General features: G+C 42.9%; 1 protein-coding gene and 1 pseudogene across 8 annotated transcripts in view; one reads left to right on the forward strand and one right to left on the reverse strand.

Moving 5' to 3' along the window:
• The window catches only part of GON4L (gon-4 like), a 115,834-nt gene that overhangs the window by 17,955 nt on the left and 73,065 nt on the right, over positions 1–24,814 (reverse strand). For 7 of the 8 annotated variants that reach the window (XM_012449858.3, XM_012449855.3, XM_012449854.3 and 4 more), the window contains 6 exons: positions 23,963–24,066; positions 18,163–18,361; positions 17,261–17,347; positions 15,814–15,985; positions 14,177–14,321; positions 11,727–11,877 (listed from right to left, as the gene is read on the reverse strand). In XM_012449858.3, the coding sequence (XP_012305281.2) occupies positions 11,727–11,877; positions 14,177–14,321; positions 15,814–15,985; positions 17,261–17,347; positions 18,163–18,361; positions 23,963–24,066 (858 nt within the window). Of the gene's footprint in view, positions 1–11,726; positions 11,878–14,176; positions 14,322–15,813; positions 15,986–17,260; positions 17,348–18,162; positions 18,362–23,962; positions 24,123–24,814 lie in introns of all 8 variants that reach the window. The other variant, XM_012449859.3, reaches the window with a different exon arrangement.
• Positions 12,925–13,179, forward strand: LOC105715482 (small ribosomal subunit protein bS21m-like; annotated as a pseudogene).

Raw genomic sequence — 24,814 nt, forward strand, 5'->3', positions numbered from 1 at the left:
ACCTTACCACCTCCTTATCCCTCAGTGCCATTATCACCAGGCCAAGATAACAGTGGAAACGGAGATTTGCCTGAGCCCCCTCCTCCAATAAATTGGAAAAAAGGGATACACTACAGCTATGGGACCTTGTTTCATACATAAACCCATTTCTTTCTTTCTTTCTTTCTTTTTTTGAGACAAGGTCTCAACTCTTGCCCAGGTTGGAGTGCAGTGGCACGATCTCGGCTCACTGCAACCTCCGCCTCCTGGGTTTAAGCAATTCTCTGCCTCAGCCTCCCGAGTAGCTAGGATTACAGGCGCATGCCATTGCGCCTGGCTGATTCTTTGTACTTTTAGTAGAGACGAGGTTTCACCATCTTGGTGAGGCTGGTCTTGAACTCCTAACCTTGTGATCCCAAAGTGATCCACCTTGGCCTCCCAAAGTGCTAGGATTACAGGTGTGAGCCACCACACTCGGCATGAACCCATTTCTTTTAACGCTTATGAAAAGCTAAGAAAAAGCATTAAAGAAAACGGAGTCCATTTATGAAAGGAATGACTGAAGCCTTGGCAGACAACTTCTGTATGACCCCATGGGACTGGTCAATGCTAGCTAAAACAACTTTGGAGCCCACCAAATACCTCCTCTGGAGGGCAGAATATGATGAGTTGTGAGGACAGAAAGCCGACCAGAATCAATAGGCTGGGCAAGACATAACAGCTACTACGCCGATGTACAACAACAACTAAATTTTGATCCCCAGGCCTACACACAAGTGTCTCTGTGCACTCTCAGGGCTTGGGACCAAATTTCCAAAAGCGGATTTCAACAGGAATCTTTTAAAAACATTCAACAAGGGCCTCAGGAACCACTTGTCGAGTTTATCAATCGGTTAACCCAGGCAATTAAGAGACAAATTAGTGACACCCAGGCCGCTGATATCATTTTTTTCCTTTTAAGATGGAGTCTCACTGTCATCTAGGCTGTACAGTGGCGTAATCTTGGCTCACTGCAACCTCCACCTCCTGAGTTCAAGCAATTCTTCTGCCTCAGCCTCCTGAGTATCTGGGATTACAGGTGTGTGCCACCATGCCTGGCTTTTTTTTTTTTTTTTTTTTTTTTTTTTCAGTAGAGATGGGGTTTCACCATGTCGGCCAGGCTGGTCTTGAATTCCTGACCTCAGGTGATCACCCACCTTGGCCTCCCAAAGTGCTGGGACTACAGGATTGAGTCACCATGCCTGCAACTGGCTTATGAAAACACTAATGTGGATTGCCAGCAAGCAATGCAGGCAATCAGAGGAAAGGCAGCCACAGTCCGGGAACTGATACAACCATGCCAACTGGTGGGAACTGAGACACACAATGCCAGAATATTGGCTATGGCATTAAGGCCTCCTAAAATGAAAAGGGAGACAAACCCTAATTGTTTTCTATGTGGAGAGCCAGGTCATATGAAAAGGGAATGCCCCAATAATAGAGACCAAGGTAACTCAGGAAAAGAACCCCCTTATACGTCCCCGATGTAAAAAGGGGAAACATTGGGCAAATCAATGCAAGTCTAAATTTGATAAAAATGGCAACCATAGGTAACCAGACAGGAAACTTCATGAGGGGTTGGCCCCAGGCCCCACTCCCAACTGGGGCAATGCCAGTGGCTTTCCTTGGACAGATGGAAAGCCCACAGTTCCCTCTCTCAGAGCAGCCACCACTGGGAACACAGGACTGGACTTAACTCTGCCCCAACAAATTAGTGCTAAAAGAAGGAGACGACCCCAAGAGGGTTGCAACAGGGATCTGGGCCCACTGCCTCCGGGAACAGTAGGATTAGTCCTAGTGCGATCAAGCGTATCTATTAAAGGAATTAATGTGCTCACCGGGATAACTGATAGTGATTATCAAGGTGAAATATTAGTAATGATGGAATCTAAAGGTCTGCATATTCTTCCCCCTGGAACAAAGATAGCGCAATTACTTCTTTTACCATACTGGGTCCCCAATGCCCATGGAAAGGAAAGGGAAAAGCAAAGTTTTGGAAGTACAGGAGCCACAAGAGTATATCAGAACCAATTAATCACTGATAAGAGACCCATGATTGCCTTAAAAAATGGAAATTTTTACTGGCTTATTGTACACAAGGGTGGATATTTCAATCATTAGTGATCAAAACTGGCCAGAAAATTGGCCTTGGGTCACTCAGAAACAAAAAACTGTTGGCATCAGGGAAGTGCACACAGCTAAGCAGAGCACGTGCCCCCTAACATGCTGTGATTCAGAAGGAAGAAAGGCAGTTATACAACCTCTAATCATGTCCATCCCTGTTAATCTTTGGGGATGGGACCTATTAGCCCAATGGGGGTCACTCTGTAGACCCCTTTCTAATAATAGCCACTGCTATGATCTCTCCCCTACCCCTGACGTAGCTCTCTCAGGATCCTATCTGGATAGAACAGTGGCCTCTGAAGGGAGAGAAATTACAGCGAGCCCATGAATTAGCTGAGGAGCAATTAAAAGCCAGCTATATAGAACCAACTTACAGCCCTCAGAATTCGCCTGTTTTCGTCATTCCCAAAAGGTCTGGCAAATGGAGACTCCTGCATGACTTAAGGACTATTAATGCTAGTCTGCAACGTATGAGGCCTCCCTTCCCCGCAGCGATTCCTCAAGATTGGTCTATAATTGTTATAGACTTAAAAGACTGTTTTTTTACTATTCCACTTGCAGAACAGGACAGAAAATTTGCATTTACAATACCAGCTATCAATCATGAAAGGACAGCTTGTTGATTTCATTGGAAAGTGCTTCCTCAAGGAGTGCTAAACAGTCCTACCATGTGTCAGTATCATGTAAATCAGGCTTTACTCCCCAGTAAAAAAGAATTTCCTAATTGCAAGATTATTTATTTTATGGATGATATATTACTGGCAGTCACAACAGAGCCAGTATATTTAAGTTTATATGCCTCTGTCATAAAGAATACACAGTTAAGAGGGTTAATCATAGCACCTGAAAAAGTACAGATGTCTTCTCCTTGGAAATATCTTGGGTACATACTAACTTCTCGGTCAGGAAGACCTCAAAAGGTTAAATTAAATACTAGCAACTTACACACCTTAAATGATTATCAGAAATTGCTGGCAATATTAACTGGCTTTGCCCCACTTTGGGCCTTACAATTGATAAGTTGTGAAACCTGTTTCTTTTTTTTTTTTTTTTTTAAAAACAGAGTTTTGCCCCATCGCCAGGCACCAGGCTGGAGTGCAATGGTGCGATCTCGGCTCACTGCAACCTCCACTTCCTGGGTTCAAGCAATTCTCCTGCCTCAGCCTCCCGAGTAGCTGGGACTACAGGTGTGCACCACCACGCCCAGCTAATTCTTTTTTTTTGGATTTTTAGTAGAGACGGGGTTTCACCATGTTGGCCAGGCTGGTCTCGATCTCTTGACTTTGTGATCCTCCCACCTCGGCCTCCCAAAGTGCTGGGATTACAGGCGTGAGCCACTGCGCCCGGCCGAAACCTGTTTTCTATCTTAAAAGGCAATGCAACCTTGGATTCTCCCAGGTATTTAACACCTGTAGCAAAAAGGGAAATTGAGGAAACAGAATAAACCATTTCTCACAGGCAACTAGATCGCATAGATCAGCACTATTCAGTTCAATTGTTTGTTTTTCCCACTAAACACTTCCCTACAGGGTTAACAGGACAGATGACCCCAGGGCTACGCTTTATAGAATGGGTTTTTTGCTCACATAGCAGGAATAAAACACTATCTCCCTATATCCAGCTATATCTCCCTATATCCAGTAAAGTCATCTATTCGGGCCACAGACGATGCAATCAGTTGCTAGGATATGACCCTGATAACATCAGGATTCCTTTAAGTAAAAAGCAATTTGAAGCAGTATTGCCATCACTATGGACCTGCAAATAGCACTCTCTGATTACACAGGACATACAGAGCATGTCCTTTCTGGTGACAAGATTCTTCAGTTCTATCTCGTACTTCTGTGGTTTTGCCTACAAAAATAATTCATTCCACCATACCTAATGCTTTAACACTGTTTACTGACAGATCTGGTAAACATGGAAAAGCAGCTATTTGGTGGAGACCACATAATTCCTTCACTTGATCTGGATTTACTAGCACTCAGAGAGCTGACATTGGAGCTCTCATATTGGCCTTGGAAACTTTTTCCACTCAGCCCATCAATATTGTTAGTGACTGCTTGCTCTGTTTATACAGAACCTTGAGACAGTCCTAATAAAGTACTCTAGAGCCCACCCTGTGTGCACTTTTTCTTTGGCTTCAGCAATTGCTAGATCAACGCACACATCCTAGTTTTATCACACATATTCGAGCCCACAGCTCACTGCCTGGCCCACTGGTTTATGGTAATGACCAAGCAGACCTACAAGTTATAACATCACTGCTTGACGAAGCCATGCAATCGTATCAATTTTTCCACCAAAATTGGAGAAATTTAACTAAACAATTTCAACTTACCTAAAGACTAGCCAAACAAATTATCCTGCAATGCCCAGACTGTCAGCTCACAGACATGTCCCCTCCTTTAACACATGTTAACCCTAGAGGACTAGAACCTAATCAGTCATGGCAAACAGATGCTACACACATCCCTGAATTTGGAAAACTAAGATATGTACATGTATCCGTTGATAACAACACTCATCTAATTAGTGCACACGCTCTTCCTAGAGGGTCTATTCGATGTCATTAAACATCTTCTCTTAACTTTTGTGTTTATGGGGTGGCCCACAAAAATTAAAACTGATAATGGTCCAGCTTATGCCAGCTTACTATTTCAACAGTTTTGCCACATGTGGAACATCCAACATTCCACAGCCATCCCATATAACCCCCAAGGACAGGCCATAGTAGAACGTGCCCACTCCACCCTTAAAAATATGCTCAGAAAACAAAAAAGGGAAGAGTATGAGTAAGGACCCTGCGACACTACTAGCACAAGCTTTATTTACACCTTAATTTTAAAAACTTAGATGACGAATTTCAGCTATAGAAAAGTACTTTGCTATAACCTCTCAAAGACATAAAACCTGCAGTTTTGTGGAAAGATGTAAATAGTAATGAATGGTGTGGTCCAAATGATTTGCGAGCCCCGGACCTCATCTACGGGATGCTGAAGAAGACAATGCAGGAGGCTAAATGAATCCTGTTCCAGACACAGACACTATTCACTCCAGATAATGTGTTCCTTGCTATGATCTCTGTTGTACCTTGCAACTCATGTAGGGTATAGATCCTTTTTATACTCTTGCTTTGTCTACAACCTGTACCTGCTACACTCTATTGGGCTGATATCTTCTATCTGCCTTTCTTTAGCCCTGTCACCTGGGAAGACACCCCCTTCTCAGCCTCTAATACCATAACTGCTTGGCTGGGAAGGATAGACTTACCCGCTGTGGGGTCCCTCATTAATGGCACACATTGGACTAAGGTGCCAGGTAACACTACCTATCACTCCACTATCTTCCCACTGTGTGTAAGTTATAAAAATTCTAACCCTTACTGTCTCCCTGCCCAAACGCAATTATGGCTACATTAAGGTAAAGGAAATGTCTTAGCAGTCTTAGTTGCAGGTAGCCTCAAACCGGGCAATGCAATCAATGCCACTTTCCCAAACATTCCTTCCTGTGCTAAAGAACAAAGCTGGAAAAGTAATTAATTCCACTTTAACTGGGAGGTCTATCATGGGGAATAGGCCCATAGCCTCCAGTTAGGCAATTATATTATCTTAGACTGGAGCCCCCACAGCCATTTGCAGGGCGATCGTACTAATGTCCACATCTATCGTGACATCAATGACAGTTTCGTAGCCATGTCCCATTCCCCTATAAGGGCCGATGGGGGATGGGATATCCCAGACCCCAAGCGGGTCCATGCCACCCCAAGACACTCTATGGTGCCTGGGATATCTTAGCACCCCCCTTAACACCTGGCATGGGACATATCATAATTCCAGTCACAATTATTCTATGACTTTTTTTCATAATCACACTAATCAGTGCCTGATTTGCACTACCCATCCATATCTTTTCCTTATGGGAACTGATATTTCTATTATACCCCAAAACTCCATGTTTGTGACTCGAGTGCAGGGACAGGCTTGGTTTACCTCTTGTATCTCTAATTACAATATATCTAGTTTAAATGTTACTAGTATCATGGTATTGAGGAGACAATCTGAGGCTTTCCTACCAGTCAATTTAACATGCAATTGGCAAGGTTCCTCTGCCCTTGCCACCTTAGAATGTGCCCTGTCCCAGGTCAGACACAAAAGATTCACAGTTACAGCCTTTATAGTCTCAGCCATAGTCATCCTAGCAACTGCTAGCGTTGCTACAGCATCTTTACTGAATCAGTGTAAACAGCTACTTTTGTAGACAATTTGGCCAGAAATGTGTCTAATGAGCTTCTCTTACAGCAGGGTATAGATCAAAAGATTCTTGCAGGTCTGCAAGCACTTGAGGCTGCTTTGGAATAGTAGGGGAGTGACAAGATGCACTGGAATTCTGACAGCAGTTAAACTGTGACTGGGAGCATAAGCATATCTGTGTTACCTCTCTACCTATGTATTGACTCTACCAGTTGATACATAGTTGGGATAAGGTCAAACACTTCCTCTGGAAGAACTTTACTTCTTTTTTTTTTTTTCCCCAGTATCTCTTGTTTCCAGGATCTGGGGAATTTTCAATGATAATTTAACAGCAGATGTAAAGCAACTTAAAACTAAAATTCTAGAATCCCTAAATGCTGTAGATCTACAGGCCTAACAAACAGCCATATGGAAGGGTATGTGAGAACATCTCTCCTGGATTGACCCCTGCCTCCTTGATTGGAAAAGAATGATACTGATTATACTCATAATTGTCTCACGTTATATACTAATTCTAGGATGCAAAGCCGGAATACAAGCAGTGACCACCATGCCTGACAGACCTGTTGCTGCACGCATTTGTGCTCTTCAATCAACAAAACCTGCTGCAGAAAACAGAAAAGGGGGATATGTAGGGGTTCATTCAGGGTGGTGGGAAAAGTTGTAAAACAGACACAAACGTTGGAAGGCCAGAAGGTTTTTGCAAAAGCCTCAGGGAAGAATGAGCCAAAGGTGAGGGTTCTTACCCAGAGGCAATTAGGCAGGAATAGGTACGAAGGAATGTGGGGGAGTTTATCTAAAGAGCCTGTTTATTCATGTGTTCCTAAGACTGACCTTTGAACATCCATGGGCACATGACTGCTCTCTACTCGGCCCAGGGAGGAGGGGTGGGATTGGCAATGTAATTACCCACAATGGTGTTTTGCTTTAGGCCTCGGAACCTGACCTTTAATGTTTCCTAGGACTATTCTCTCCAGAGAAGGCAACCATGTTAATTACCCACAAATGTGTTCACTCAAAGCCTCTGTCATTAAATCTGTACTGAATAAATGCCTCAAGTGCCAGCTGGTCAGGGCCACGGCTGCTAACTCTTTACTGAGCTCTTTGTGTCTGCGAGTGGCCTGGCCACCTAGTCCGCTCTTTCACTGGATATTGAGTGCATTTGTTCATCTGTCGCTGGGTTGGGGTCTCCCAGTAGGACCCAAGATACACACACACACACAACCACATACAAAAACATCTATGTACACACCTATAAATAGCATATGCTGAATACTTATACATTTTAAATTAAACTAATCTCTACTTAAAGATTTTACAATTATTTAATATTTCTAACTGATGATCTCCATTCTGGCTGCTGGGAAGGGGAGAGTTTAGGTCATAGAGAGAAAAGGAAGGAGATGGTCAGAGCAATCTTATGTAAGATTTGATCCTGCTCAACAGCTGCAAAGACAGTGTCATAATCTATACCTTGGACACATCAAAGCTTCCTTTTAAGGAAATGATGGTGTGAAGGGCATTAGAAGGGAAAAAAAAGTAAAAAAGATAAACTGAGAAAATTCACTTTTAAGAGTAAATGAAGGCTGGGTGTGGTGGCTCACATATATAACCCCAGCATTTTCAGAGGTAGGCGGATCACCTGAGGTCAAGAATTCGAGACCAGCCTGGTCAACATGGTGAAACCCCATCTCTACAAAAATACAAAAATTAGCTGGGCATGGCTACGCGTACCTGTATTCCCAGCTCCTCAGGAGGCTGAGGCAGGAGATGCACTACAACCCAGGAGCTGAAGGTAGCGGTGAGCAGAGATCAGAGATTGTGCCACTGCACTCCAGCCTGAGAGACAGAGTGAGACTCCATCTCAAAAAAAAAAAAAATAGCAAATGAAGATGAGAACTGAACTAAAACCACTAACACACCAGGCACAGTGGCTCACGCCTGTAATCCCAGCACTTTGGGAGGTCAAGGTGGGTAGATCATGAGGTCAGGAGATCCATCCTGGCCAACATGGTGAAACCCCGTCTCTACTAAAATACAAAAAATCAGCCAGGTGTGGTGGCACATGCCTGTAGTCCCAGCTACTGGGGAGGCTGAGGCATAGGAATTGCTTGAACACAGGAGACGGAGGTTGCAGTGAGCCGAGATGGCACCACTGCACTCCAGCCTGGCAACAGAGCAAGATTCCGTCTCAAAAACAAACAAACAAAAATACAAAAAATACCATAGACAATAAGCATCTGCTCATTCAACATATACAGAATGTTTTCTATGTCCTGGGCACTGTTCTAAAAGCTAAGCACACATATAAGAGAAGCCATTCCTGTTCTCAAGGAACTTACAGACTAGTGGGAGACAGCCAAGCAGATCAATACTGATATCCTACATTTAAAAAAGTACAAAGAAAGCCAGGCACAGTGGCTCACACCTGTAATCCCAGCACTTTGGGAGGCCAAGGTGGGCACATCACTTGAGGCCAGGAGTTCAAGATCACCCTGGGTAACATGGTGAAACCCCAACTCTACTAAAAATAGAAAAAATGGCCGGGTATGGTGCAACTCACTTGTAATCCAAGCTACTAGGAAGGCTGAGGCACAAAAATCACTTGAACCCAGAGGTGGAGGTTCAGTGAGCCTGGATCACTGCCCTGCACTCCAGCCTGGGCAACAGAGGAGTATCTGTCTCAAAGACCAAGAAGGAAAGAAACAAACAGAAAGTACAAAGATGTGCACAGAAAATGACACACAACTCAAACTTGAAGAAAAAAGATTTTTCTGCAGCAGAATAGGGTTTATCAAGTGCCTTAACACCATGGATCAAACTAGACAAATTCCAAGGCATATTATCATGAATTTTCAAAACATTGGAGCCAAAGGAAAAATCCTACATGCTGTCAGAGGTTGGGAAAAACAGGAGTTACACGAAGATGCAAGAGTTAAATGGGGCCATGGCTCACGCCTATAATCACAGCACTTTGGGAGGCTAAGGTGGAAGAATTACTTGAGCCCAGGAGTTCCTTGAGCCCAGGAGTTCTAAGACCAGCCTGGGCAAAAAAGTGAGACCCGTCTCAATTTTTAACAATTTAGAAACAAATTAAAAAAACACAAAATGCTATACTGGAATGTGTTCCACTAAAGGAAGGAAGTACAATAAAAACAAAGATGTGGAATTCAGGAAATAAGATCCAACAAAGTAAGGGGCATAAAGAATTCCCAGGATGATGGTGAAGAAAAAGCCCAAGAAGACATCAGTACAGCAAGCCAGGAGAGTAACACACTTAGAGTGGAATAGTGTCAGAGGGCTCAGGGAGCAACTTCTTTAAGATGAAAATATGGATTATCTAGAAGGCCTGACACACTGAAAGGAGATTTAAGAAAATTTAAGTAACCTTTACTGTTGACCTGGGAATAATTGCATAATAAAATCAAGTCCAGCCCCATCCCCCTAAAAATGCAATTATTTACTCCAGGAAAAAAAAATGTTCAGCAGGAAAGGCAAGGTATCACAGTAAAATAGCTCAGCTGTGAAGAGCATCTATACAGTCCTTAAAATCTTACAGTGTCAACTCTGAATTCAACCTAACCAAAACTGTGACATAATTACTAGCGAGCAGATTGAAGAGCAGAAAATGTGGATGTCTGAAGTGGGAGTGAGGAGACAGGTAAACCCTCAGCCTTCCTGGTTTATGGTTAATAAGTAAGACCTAAATCCAATACATCAGGAAGTGGAAATTAGAGGCTGAGACAAGAGGACTGACTAAGGCCAAAAATTTGAGACCAGTCTGAGCAATACAAGGATACCCCATTTCTAAAAAAAAAATTTTTTGTTAATAGCCAAGCATGGTGGCTCATGCATATAATCCCAGCTCCTTGGGAGGCTGAGGTGAGAGGAATGCTTGAGCCCAGGAGTTTGAGGCTGCACTAAGATATGACTGTATCACTGTACTCCAGCCTGGGTAGCAGAGTAAGACCCCATCTCAAGAAAAAACAAAAACAGGCCAGGCGTGGCACTTTGGGAGGCCAAGGTGGGTGGATAACATGACATCAGGAGTTCGAGACCAGCCTGATTAACATGGTGAAACCCTGTTTCTACTAATAATACAAAAATTAGCCATGCACGGTGGCACATGTCTATAATCCCAGCTACTCAGGAGGGTGAGGCAGGAGGCTCCCTTGAACTCAGAAGGCAGAGGTTGCAGTGAGCCGAGGGACAGCAGCGGGTGGGGAGTTGGGGAGAGATAGCATGGGGGGAAATGCCAGATACAGGTGACAGGGAGGAAGGCAGCAAATCACACTGCCATGTGTGTACCTATGCAACAATCTTGCATGTCCTTCACATGTATCCCAAAACCTAAAATGCAATAAAAAAATGCACTCCAGTCTGGGTGACACAGTGACACTCTGTCTCAAAAAAAAAAAAAAAAAAAGAAGAAAAAAAACAAAACAAAAGGCTGGGCATAGTGGCTCACGCCTATAATCCCAACACTTTGGGAGGCCAAGCTAAGGTAAGCGGACTGTCAGAAGTCAGAACTTCAAGACCAGTCTGGGAAACAAAGTGACACCGCATCTCCACAAAAAATAAAATAATTAGCTAGGCTTGGTGGCAAGAACCTGTAGTCCAAGGTACGAGGAAAGCCGAAGTGGAAGGATCACTTGAACCTAGGAATTTGACACTGCAGTGACCTATGATTGTGCAAATGCACTCCAGACAGGACGACAGAGTGAGAACCTGTCTCTAAAAACACAACAACATAAATAAATATCTAAATAAAAAAGAAGAAACTGGGCACGGTGGTTCACACCTGTAATCCTAGCACTTTGGGAGGCCAAGGCGAGTGGATCACTTGAGGTCAGAAGTTCCAGACCAGCCTGGCCAACATGGTGAAACTCCGTCTCTACTAAAAATACAAAAATTAGCCAGGCATGGTGGTGCACACCTGTAATCCAAGCTATTCAGGAGGCTGAGGCAGGAGAATCATGTGAACCTGAGAGCGAAGACTGCAGTGAGCCAAGATCACGCCATTGTACTCCAGCCTTGGTGACAGAGCAAGAGTCTGTCTGACAAAAAGAAAAAAAAAAGCACATAAGTGGAATATTATATACCATTTCTAGAAAGTCCAAGACAGAGAATATATTACAGGGAAACATGGATTTGTGAAATCTTTTAAGAGGATGAGGATACTCTAGAGAAGCATAATGAATCTAATGTATAAGTGGGAGAAATTAGCTTTAGATAAAAGAAGGTCCCTCTATTCTTTGACAATAACAAGAGCAGAAAAGAATGAGTACATATTGGTGAGGTGCCCCAATGGCGCATGAAGGAAACACTCACTTTAATGATGTTGTCAGGAGCTCTGTTCATGCTGAGGTTCTTGATTCTCACTGTCAGTTGTCGGGCAGTTTTGCAGGTTAGAAGATACTTGCTGATCAGAGGATTAGGAAACTCAGTCCCTTCAAAATGCTTCAGTCCTAAAGCTAACAAACTGAGAAAAGAGCAATGACACCAAATCTCACTTCACAGTCCTTCCCTCTAAAAGACCTCCCCAGACTAACACATTTTACAATCTACTTTTTCTTTTTTATTTTTTCTTGAGACAAGGTCTCACTCTGTCACCCAGCCTAGAGTAGAGTGGTGCAATCACAGCTCACTGCAGCCTCTACTTCCTAGACTGAAGCGATTCTCCAGTCTCAGCCTCCCAAAGTGCTAGAATTACAGGCATGAGCCATGGCATGTGGCCCAATCTACCTTTTCATATTTTTCAGACAAGGTCTTGCTCTGTTGTCCAGGCTGGAGAGCAGTGGCATGATTACAGTGCACTGCAGCCTTGACTGCCTGGGCTCAAGTGATTCTCGCACTTTAGCCTCCCAAGTATCTGTGACCACAGACATTTGCTACCACACCTGGCTGATTTTTTTCCTTCATTATTTGTACAGACCAGTTCTCACTATGTTGCCTGGGCTGATCTTAAACACCTGGTCTCAAGCAATTCTCCTGCCTCAGCCTCTCAAAGTGCTGGTATTACAGATGTACGCCACCATGCCTGGCCAATCTACTTTTTCTAAATCTAATTCTTGTACAAGTTGGTGACTACTCAATAGAAAACTTCAGATACTTAGTGATTAAATATTATGAATAAGAATAAGGCCAGGTACAATCACACCTGTAATCCCAGCAATTTGGGATGCCGAGACAAGCGGATCACTTGAGGTCAGGAGTTCGAAACCAGCCTGGCCAATAAGGTGAAACCCTGTCTCTACTAAAAATACAAAAAATAGCCAGGCATGGTGGCAGACGCCTATAATCCCAGGTACTCAGGAGGCTAAGGCAGAAGAATCGCTTGAACTTGGGAGGCAAAGGTTCCAGCGGGCAGAGATCATGCCACTGCACTCCAGGCTGGGTAACAAGAATGAGACTCCATTAAAAAAAAAAAATTGGTTTCCACTTCTGGTAATGAGAAGCCTTTGGGTCGGCTAGGTACTCAGTGCACTAGGCTCTAGAGTGAAGACTTAAATCCAAGGTCAGGGCAAAACATCTGAAGTTCATCGCAAGGACTGTGATGGTACAGGAAGGGAACATGGAAAGTGCATACAGGACCCTAAACAAAATCCTCACTATGGATGGGCTCACTGAGGACATTAAGAGTCAGCGGCATTACGAGAAGCCATGCTGCCGGTGACAGAGAGAAAGTTATGAAAGGTGCCAGCAGATCTACAACATGGAAATGGCTCGCAAGATCAACTTCCTGATGCGAAAGAATCGGGCAGATCCATGGCAGGGCTGCTGAGGCCCGTGGATGGGACACCCAGTGTGAAACCCTCATCTAGTTTTGTCTTCGTCTCTTTTCTTTGTACAACCCCACTTCCTATTACCATTCTCTACAATAAACTCAATGACATGTTTTTAAAAAAAACAAATACTTCACAATTACATGGGAACATGAGAAGCTAGGCATAAATCATTAATAAACGTGAAATCATGAGTGGTATGCTAACAATAAAAGGAAGTTCAAAGAGAATACATGGGAGGAGAATGATTCTAATAAAACAAATATAAAATGAATAGGTACGCTGTCAGACAAATTAAACTGGCACCAATACTACCCTCTAACAACATATATAATCATGGTTACATCTATACATATGTGGTGATAACAGTGCGGCAATCCACACAAAGGGCCATAAAAATGTTCATAACCTGGCTGGGCACAGTGGTTTATGCCTGTAATCCCAGCACTTTGGGAGGTCAAGGAGGGAGGATGCTTTGAGCCCAGGAGTTTGAAAGCAGCCTGGACAACACAGAGAGACCCTCATCTGTAAAAAAAAAAAAAATACAATAAAAAATAAATTAGCCATGTATGGTGGCACATGACTGTGGTCCCAGCTACTCTCGTGGAGGCTGAGGTAGAAGGATCAAGACTGCAGTGAGCTGTGACTGCCTGGGTGACAGAGTAAGATTCTGTCTCTAAATAAATAAACAAATAAATAATAGCATAAAATAAAAGCGAACCTCCTGCCTTGGCCTCTCAAAGTGCTGGGATTACAGGTGTGAGCCATCAGGCCTGGTCTAAAATGCTTAAAAAATGTGTGTGATATCCCCCAAAAAAGCAGTATTTGGCACTGCTAGAACAAGCATGTCCTAGAGAATGCTGCTGATCTATACTGCTTTTCCTTGTCTTTTGTGTCAGTGTCTTATACAAGTCTTACTTCCCCTAAACTCCTCAAAGGAACGTATCTTCTCCTTGGGATATTCTGCTGTTTTGATCCCCCAGAGTAAACACTTACTTGTCCTCAGCCTTGGTGAAGAGGATCTTATCCTGGGGATTCTTTGCCTTCAGGGAACACACTGGAAGTAACTCTGGATACATGAAAACCTTGCTTGTGGCCAGGATCCAAGCCACTTGCTTTGGCAAACAGGGAAATTCACTGGCTATAAGAAAATAAATCTCTGATAAATCAACTTCTAGGACAAAAGAGGGCTTCGTAAAACCCTGTAAATGCATTCTTGCATTTAGGTAGAGCTGTCCTTATCTAACTCGATTCTCTCCCATCTGCCCACCATCCCCAAAAAGTTTCCATAGCCTTTCTTAAGCTAATATTATGTCAAAGGGAGTCCCATTCAATGGCGATACAAGTTGATTCTCTTATTGTTTCTGTGAGAACACTTTATTCACTAAGTAAAACAAACACTTAAAAAGCACCTAGTAATACCTGGCACATAGTGTATGCTCAAATATTTTTTACCTCCTTCCCCCTTTAAATCCTTGAAGGATAAGAGACCTTCAACAATGCTTTCTTTCTTCTAGGGTAAGATTCCAACTTCTTTAATCTCCCTCACAAATCTGGTATTCCAAATTTTACTTTTATTTGATTCTTACTTAACTTTCATTAAATCCTCCCAGATTCCTCTTGAGATTGGGAACAAAAGAACCATAAAAGGAATGAGACAATTCAGTCTCATTCATTTGTGTCTCCCTCTCTCAGACTCTCAATTTCAGGCACCTCTGCATTTCTAGAGAAAAAACTACTACTATATCCATATTTCTTCTTCCCTAACTATTATTTTTATATCTCCAGAAGAAAAACACAGGACACCAGATGTGTAAGATATTACTATTACATGGTATTAAATCAAGTTTTCATTACCATTTCATTTATCATTTACTACAGCTATTAAAGTAGTTTGAAATCCATGTCTATGATATAATACACTTAAATTCGACTATATTCAACTTAATGATAAGACTCAGAATTTAAAATAGAATCCAAAGACAAACCCAAATCCAGAACAAACCACAACTAATTTGCTATATCAGGAAACAAATCAGAAGCAAATATTTGGCTTAAGTAAACAGCAAATATTTTCCTAAAAAATACAAAACCAATGCAAGGTAGAACCTAAATCTGCAAATTTCTTTAAAATATTGAACATGGCAAATGTACAATCTCTAACTTGTGCCTAACTTCCAAATCAACATTGCATTCAGAATGGAGATATCACTTACACTATAGTCAGTAGGGTAAATACAATTAGTTAATCTTAATGAAGAGTAAAAACCTGAAGATGACCAAATTTTACCACCTGACTTTCATCTTTACCAGGCCCAGTTTGTCTTGATCTGACTCTTAATACTTACCCCTCATATTGCTGAATTCCAATTCTTAGCACTGAGCCTCAGATCTCTACCTCCCATATTCCTAACCTGTCCACTGCCTCCATGCCTTACCCAGGCCCAGAGATTATCATGTAATTCTAGAATTTAGACAATGAGTACAAAGAGAGGATAAGAGAGAAGGAAGAAATTACAAATGTCCTGTGTCTTCCATCATAGGCAAGTATCCTAGGAAATTATCTATGGGATAAGATTCCCACCACCTCTCACCGCAAGTAAAAACTTAAAGCTGACACATCTGTCTCCTACCAGTCTTCTTGACAGTTTTATGAGGGCTGCAGTCAATGCTGACATGTGTGTTGAAGTCTTCAATAAGCTGCATAGCGCCCATCAAGTTACAGGGTTGGAACAGGGTCTGAAACTTGGGGTTGTACTGATGGTGAAGGGCGATGGAGCTTTGAGCAAAGGTTCCCAGCTCTTTCTAGGAAAACAGGACACAAAGAAGATCTAAGACAATTGCAGACAATTAATACCAGTAGCCTTTAGAATCTAAACGAGAAGCTGGCCTTCCTACTACAAGATAAAAACAGGTAAAAATCATCATAAAGTCTTTTGCAATAAACTACTCTCTTAAGATTATGCCTGAGTTCTCAGATGTTCAGGGATTATATTCTTGTTTTACTTTTAGACTTAGTGTTTCTCACTAAGGAACATATGGTCTAGCTCCTGAACTAGAAAAACGAACTCCTGACCTCACATGATCTGTCCACCTTGGCCTCCCAAAGTGCTGGGAGTACATAAAGGCATGAGCCACTGCGCCCGGCCACCAATATTTTTTTTTTTTTTTTGAGACTGAGTCTTGCTCTGTTGCCCAGGTTGGAGTGTAGTGGTGCAATCTTGACTCACTGCAGCCTCCACTTCCCAGGCTCAAGCGATTCTTCTGCCTCCACCTCCTGAGTAGCTGGGATTAATTACAGGCACCTGCCACCACGCCCAGCAATACGGTAGAAACTGAATTTCGCCATGTTGGCCAGGCTGTTCTCGAACTCCTGACCTCAAGTGATCCAGCCACCTCAGCTTCCAAAAGTGTTGAGATTACAGGCATGAGTCACTGCACCCAGGCAAGAATTAAGACTATTACTTTAATTTAATTAATTAATTTATTTAGAGACCGGGTCTCTCTCTGCCACCCAGGCTGGAGTGTAATGGCGTAATCTCAGCTCACTGCAACCTCTGCCTCCCAGGCTCAAGCCATCCTTCCACCTCTGCCTCCCGAGTAGCTGGGACTACAGGCCTGCACCACCGCATCTGGTTAATTTTTGCATTTTTTGTAGAGACAGGCTTTAGGCATGCTGACCCAGCTGGTCTCGAACTCCTGGGCTCATGCAATCTGCCTGCTTTGGCCTCTCAAAGTTTTGGGATTACAGGCGTAACCACCATGCCCAGTCTCAACATCTATAAAAGGAACAGTGGTACCAAAAACCTAAACAGTTAGGTTGGATCTAAAGATGAGTAGGACTCAATAAAAATATCAGAAGGACAGTATTAAGAAAATTGAACACACTCCTTGTCTTTTCATGGGAATTAGTGGCTTACGTTCTCCTAGCAAACAGAGGAAGCCTTAACAGAAAGTAGGCAAAGCAATCAAAAATACCCAAAAGAATATAGATTATGATCAGTGAATAACTGTGAGAAATAACCTGCCAGGCTAATTTCATATTCTAGTCTTTAGAATTAGGGATATTTGGAACCTTACAAGAAATATCCTGGTGGTACTGGCCTCCGAATTGAGATTGGGGTTGCAGGTGGCAAGAAGGTGGATTTGGGTCAAGAGCTGAACGTGCTGGGGAGAGAAAGAAAATAATACAGTGACATGTTATGACATTGTCATTTCAGGAACCCAGCGAGGTTTTTTTTTTTTCTTGGATACTGGATCTCTCTCTGTCACCCAGGCTGCTGTGCAGTGATGCAATCATGGTTCCCTGTCCTCTGAACCTCCTGTGCTCAAGCAATTCTCTCACCTCAGCCTCCCAAGTAGCTGGGACCACACCTGCATGACACCATGCCTGACTAATTTATTTTTATTTTTTGTAGAGACGGGTTCTCACTATGTTACCCAGGCTGCTCTTGAACTCCCTGGCTCAAGCAATCCTCCCACCTCAGCCTCCCAAAGTGCTGGGATTACAGGTGTGAGCCACTGCACCCAGCCTCCATAGAGACATTAACCAAGATATCTGTAACTTTTATCATACATATTTTGCTTTCTGGAGAGACTATGAGAACATGGGATCCTGGCATAAACTTCTCAGACATGTTCCCTTGAACAAAATGACAGAACCAGAGGAAGTTTAACCTCGAACCAGAGGGACTTAGATTAGAAAAAGAAAACCAAAACACTTCTCACAAATTTCAGAACAGATTACTAAGGACTCTTTGAAATCTATATTTCCAAATACCATTAGTGTCTTTGTGTGCTCTCTTCGTTGAGCCAAAGTGCATGAACACGATGATTTCTCAGGCTCCTAACTGATGTGAAGATACTATGGTTTTAGCAGGTAGCAAGGTAACTATCTCTGACTTTTACAAAGCTGTTCATTTCTGGCCTCAGAATTAGGCCGTGGTATAATCCAACATTAACATGACCAAGAAAAGTATTACCTGCCGCATCTGCTGCTGGAGTCTCTTCCTCTGTGCTGGGTCCAGAATCAGAGTCTGATGAACTTTCTCACTCTGGGGTTTAACCTTCTCTACTTCCTGCTGCTGTTTGGCTGAAGATTTCTTCATCTTCAGCTGCTCAAATAGCTCCTTCACTGTCCGATGTTGTTCATTTAACAGGTTGGCCAGTGGTTCCTCAAACCTATTCCCAACAGGGAGATACCTAAAGTTGAGTGTTTCCCTAGATCTGCAACACAGCCAATTCTTTCCAATGACGAGCAAACAGCCTGAACAATTTTCATTCCCTACTAATCCCCCATCTCACTTTAGCCAACAGTCAAACTCCCAGCCTATCGAAATCTTTTCCCAAAGTAGTTAGCATGCATCAAACATGAGGATTCTGTATTATACTTCATCCCATTCTTCTACAATTACTTCTCTAAATAACATACAAATGAAGAAAAAATTAAACAAAAAACTAGGAACAGAGAAATCTCTGGATAAGAAAGCAGCCAAGGAGCTGGTGGGAACTCATCATTCTCATTTCTGCTCCCATTTACTTGTTACTCCCATCCCAAGTTCAGCTTGTCCCATCTCCCTATCCACTCAGGCTACACTGCCTTGCCTTTTTTTTTTTTTTCCCCAAAATTTTAAGTTCCAGAATACATGTGCAGGATGGGCAGGTCTGTTACACAGGTAAACGTGTGCCTTGGTGGTGTGCTGCACCTATCAACCCATCACCTTGGTATGAAGCCCAGCTGCATTAGCTATTTATCCTGATGCTCTCCCTCCCCCGCCACCCACCACAGGTCCCAGTGTGTGTTGTTCCCCTCACTGTGTCCATGTGTTCTCATTGTTTAGTTCCAACTTATAAGTGAGAATATGCAGTGTTGTTTTTCTGTTCCTATGTTAGTATGCTGAGAATAATGGCTTCCACCTCCATCCATGTCCCTACAAGGGACACGATCTCATTCCTATTTATGGCAGCACAGTATTCCATGGTGGATATTTGCCACATTTTCTTCATCCAGTCTATCACTGATGAGCATCCGAGTTGATTCCATGTCTTTGCTATTGTCAATAGTGCTGCAATGAACATATACGTATGTGTATCTTTATATACCCAGTAATGGGACTGTTGGGTCTAATGGTATTTCTGCTTGTAGGTCTTTGAGAAATCACCACACTGTCTTCCACAATGGCTGAACTAATGTACATTCCCACCAACAGTGTGAAAGCGTTCCTATTTCTCCACAGCCTCACCAGCACCTGTTTTGTTGTTTCCTTTTTTTTTTTTTTTTTTTTTAACAGAGTTTTGCTCTGTCGCCCAGGCTGGAGGGCAGTGGTGTGATCTTGGCTCACTGCAACCTCTGCTCGCCTGGTTCAAGTGATTCTCCTGCCTCAGGCTTCCAAGTAGCTGGGACTACAGGCACCCATCACCATGCCCGGCTAATTTTTGTAAAATTTTTTTGTAGAGGCGGGGTTTCACTGTGTTAGGATGGTCTCGATTTCCTGACCTCATGATCCGCCTGCCTTGGCCTCCCAAAGTGCTGGGATTACCGGTGTGAGCCACCGTGCCCGGCCTTTTTCTTTTTTTTTGAGATGGAGTCTCACTCTGTCACCCAGGCTCCCAGGCCGGAGTGCAATGGTGTGATCTCAGCTCACTGCAACCTCTGCCTCCCGGGTTCAAGTGATTCTCCTGACTCAGCTTATCGAGTAACTGGGACTACAGGCATGTGCCACCAGGCCTGGCTAGTGGCTAGTCTTCAGATTTTTAGTAGAGACAGGGTTTCGCCATGCTGGCCAGGCTGCTCTCGAACTTTTGACCTCAGGTGATCCACCTTCCTCAGCCCCTCAAAGTGTTGGGATTACAGGTGTGAGCCACTGTTCCTGGCCCACCTGTTGTTTCTTGACCTTTTAATAATTGCCATTCTGACTGGCAAGGCTTGCTTTCTTAACAAGTCAAAAATCTTCTAGCATGAAGCAGGAAAAGGATATATTAAAATAACTAAAGTATTAGTAGTTCACACGAACGAATTGAGTGGTTAGTTCAAATACTGCTACTCCTACTACTTTCCATGAAGGTATTTTCTTTTAGCTCTTTAAATTCCTCTTCCTTGCTGGGTGCAGTGGCTCACACCTGTAATCCCAGCAATTTGGGAGGCCAAGGCAGGTGGATCACTTGAAGTCAGTGGTTCAAGACCAGCCTGGCTAACAGGGTGAAACCCTATCTCTACCAAAAATACAAAAATTAGCCAGGTGTGGTGATGCATGCCTGTAATCCCAGCTACTCAGGAGACTGAGGCAGCTGAATCACTTGAACCCATAAGGCAGATGTTGCAGTGAGCCGAGATCTCTCCACTGCACTTCAGCCTGGGTGACAGAGCAAGACTGTCTCTAAAAAATAAAAATTAATTAATTAAATTAAATAAATTCCTCTCCTAAGGTTCCTAATCCTAACTCCCCACCCCTACTCTCCTGAGAGACTATTTCCAGGGCTGAAGCAAAAATTCAAATACCTAGCATATCAATTCTGAAGTAAAAGCAGAATAAGATACCTAAGTGATTAAGCACATGCTGATACCTTACGCAATCAGGATAAGATCTGTTGATGCAGCTATGACAAGCATGTTATCATATTGTAAGGAATCCCCAATATTACCGCAATAAATAACTTTTTTCAATTAACTATCGGGGATAAAAATTATGTTTTCTTTTATAGTACTTACTGTGGTTTTGGGCAGCACAGGGTAAAAACCTAAAGCCCGTGGGGCTGTCTATACAATCTTTTCTGAGAACTGAAAACTCAAACATCTGCACTACTATCACTGAAGAAACAGAAGAGCAGAAGCATAAAAAAGCACATAATGGAAACATAGCCTGCACTAGGTTTTATTTATTATTACTATATATTTTTTGAGATGAAGTTCATTCCAGTTGCCCAGGCTGGAGTGCAATGAAGCGGTCTCAGCTTACTGCAACCTCCGCTTCCCAAATTCAAGTGATTCTCCTGCCTCAACCTACCAAGTAGCTTGGATTACAGGCACCCACCAATACATCTGGCTAATTTTTTTTGTATTTTTAGTAGAGACAGGGTTTCGCCATGTTGGCCAGGCTGGTCTCAAACTCCTGACCTCAGGTGATATGCCTGCTTTGGTCTCCCAAAGTGCTGGGATTACAGGTGTGACCCACCATGCCCGGCCTATTATTATTATTATTATTATTATTATTATTACTATTTTGAGACAAGAGTCAGTCTGTCGCCCAGGCTGGAGTGCAGTGGTGCAATCTTGGCTCACTGCAACCTCCACCTCCCAGGTTCAAGTGTTTCTCCTGCCTCAGTATGCCGAGTAGCTGGGACTTACAGGCGCATGCTACCAGGCCCGGCTAATTTTTGTATTTTTAGCAGAGACAGTGTTTCACCATGTTGGCCAGGCTGGTCTTGAACTCCTGACCTCAGGTGATCTGCCCGCCTCGGCCTTCCAAAGTGCTGGGATTACAGGTGTGAGTCACTGCACCTAGACTTGCACTTAGCTTTAATAAGTATTACTTGTATAACTGATAAGAGAAGCACAGATAACTCACTTTCTCAGAATTTTTGTTTTGTTCTTTTTCTTCTTTTCCTCTCTCTCTCTATGCTTTACAGTGTTTTAAGATTTTTTTTCTCTCACTTTTTTACTATCTATGGCCTTACAGAATCCAGGATTTTTATTTAGTCAAAGATTAAAACAGGTTTGTATTTCAACAGAAAGAGAAGCAGCAGCTGCCCAAGTACAGTCAGGTGCCACATGATGTTTCAGCCAATAATGAACCACATATACCCAGGTGGTTGCGTAAGATTACTGTATCTTTCCTATGTTTATATACATAAATACTTATCATTGTGTTACAAATGCCTACAGAATTCGGTAGAATACAGTAACATGCTGTACAGGTTTGTAGCCTGGGAGCAATACATTATACCATATAGCCTAGGTATGCAGTAGGCTAAACCACCTAGGTTTATCCAGGTGCTTTCTATGTTCGCACAATGATGAAATCGTTTAATGGCACATTTCACAGAATGTATCAACATAAGAGATGATATAAAACTGTATTCCATTGAATAACAGAAGGTAACTGAATTCTAACAGGAGTTTTTAATTATTTCTATACTTCATGAATTTTATTTACTTATTTTTTGAGACAGAGTCTTGCTCTGTCACCCAGGCTGGAGTGCAGTGGTGTGATCTCGGCTTACTGCAACCTTTGCCTCCAAGCGAGTCTCCTGCTTCAGCCTCCCAAGTAGCTGAGATTACATGTGCCCGCCACCACACTTCGCTAATTTTTGTATTTTCAGTAGAGATGGGGTTTCACCATGATGGCTAGAAAGGTCTGGAACTCCTGACTTCAGGTGATCCACATGCCTCAGGCTCCCAAAATGCTGGGATTACAGGCCTGAGCCACTGTGCCCAGCCTCTACTTCCCACATTTTAAAAAGTTACAAACAGTCACTCAGTAGAACCAAAATACATTTACAGACCAAATCCCATTATATGTTCCTAGGATGAATGGTTCCATTCTGCTATACCAGAATTTTGTTCTATGAACTATAACTTAAAATAATGGGACAAATACTGACTTAGTAATCGAGATTTTTGGTGTAGTTGTATTGTGATATTTGTTGTAATGGAGAATGACTGGTAATTTCTAGTTTTCAGACATTGGTTGGCATACCTTATCTTTTTTCACTAAATTGAAAGCTCCCTAAAGGCCTAGGTTTCAGATGGACCCCAAGCTCTTTACTTAGTAATGCTGTTAAGTTCAAACACAGGATTAATTAGAGGGTCTGTTCCCCTTGCTTTGTTCCACTTATGGCACAAACTGCATTTTGACCTCTAGCCATCTACCTAATGGTTATATGCTGCTACTCACAATGGGTAACAATAGAATAAATTGTAGATGCAAATCCACCACAAAATGGGAAAAAAATTAAAGCCTCTACTTTCTGGATGCTGTAACACAAGTGCCAACTTCATGCAAAAAGGTCAGCACAAATGTTTCAGATTCCTTACTGCAGGTGCTTCAGAGTTTGCACTACTAATGCCTAGGTGACTAAGAAATTTTCAGTGACCAGGCGCAGTGGCTCATGCCTGTAATCCCAGCATTTTGGGAGGCCGACATGGGCGGATCATGAGGTCAAGAGATCGAGACCATCCTGGCCAACATGGTGAAATCCCATCGCTACTAAAAAAAAATTAGCTGGGTGTGGTGGCATGTGCCTGTAGTCCCAGCCATTTGGGAGGCTGAGGCAGGAGCATTGCTTGAACCCAGGAGGCGGAGGTTGTAGTAAGCCAAGCTCGCGCCACTGCACTGCAGCCTGGAGGCTGGCAACAGAGCAAGACTCTGCCTCAAAAAAAAAAAAGAAAGAAAGAAAGAAATTTTCAGTCACATTTAGCAGATATTAATGGCACATAAAAAGAGCAAAAGAGACAGACTATATATTACAATACTGGGTAGTTTGTGTGGCTGGCCACATAAAGTCCTACATACCTCTCCAGCACCACTCACCTGGAGAAGCAGATATGGATGCCAGCTACTGCTTTTTCTCCCTTCCCAAACAGATACAGCTTGGCCTACAGCCGCACTGCCCCATAACAAGGAGACTTTTCACCTGACACCTAACTCCTGACAGGGCTCTGCATCCTTACATCAGTAACAGAAGCTGGTTGGGGGTGAAAAATTGTTAACTGCAACTTCTGAAAACCTTTTCAGAAATAAACTTTTCCTCTATTTCAAATCTCAAGGTCTTCAACTAGCCTACCGTAGAGCTTGAGGGGTGTTAAAGTTAGGTCGAGGCTCAGCCACACGTTCCTCCTCTTCTGGGCCATCATCTTCCATGTTGGAAAATCCCATCTCATCTTGGAACTGTGGGCAAAGGAAAAGGAAGGTTTTCCTGGGGAATGGGCCTCTTGAATGTTGCTCTAGTATTAGGAAGAAAGAGTGAAAACTATAGATTACAAGAGTTTAATAATTCTGGAACCCAGAAAAAGCCTACTTCAGAACTCTTCTCACTTCAGGACTCCCACAAACCCACACTTGGGATGGCTCTAATGCCAAGAAAGAAGTCGCTCAACCAGTCAACTTGCAACAGTAAGGACAGAGCAAAGTTAACTCAAAATTATCAATCTCTCTCTCTCTTTTTTTTTTTTTGAGACAGAGTCTTGCTCTATTGCTCAGGCTGGAGTACAGTGGCATGATCTGGGCTCACTGCAACCTTCGCCTCCTAGGTTCAAGCGATTTTCCTGCCTCAGCCTCTGTAGTAGCTGGGACTACAGGCACCCACCACCATGCCTCACTAATGTTTGTGTTTTTAGTAGAGACAGGGTTTCATCATGCTGGCCAGCCTGGTCTCAAACTCCTCACCTCAGGTGATCCACCCACGATTGGCCTCCCAAAGTGCTGGGATTACTGGCGTGAGCCATGGCACCCAGCCTCAAAATGATCAATCTCTTAAACAGAAATATCTTTTGAGACAAATTTATGAAAAATGTAATTATTTGTGCACAAAGTAGTTTAAAACTAGTTGACAACCGTTAAGGACACACAAATGACAGTAGGGGAAGCCATCAAAAGTTTTCCAGGGGTCAGGTGTGCTGGCTCTCACCTATAATTC

This window comes from Aotus nancymaae, unplaced genomic scaffold, assembly GCF_030222135.1.
Source record: "Aotus nancymaae isolate 86718 unplaced genomic scaffold, 86718_ANA_hifiasm-v0.15.2.pri h1tg000108l, whole genome shotgun sequence".
NCBI classification, from domain to species: domain Eukaryota; kingdom Metazoa; phylum Chordata; class Mammalia; order Primates; family Aotidae; genus Aotus; species Aotus nancymaae.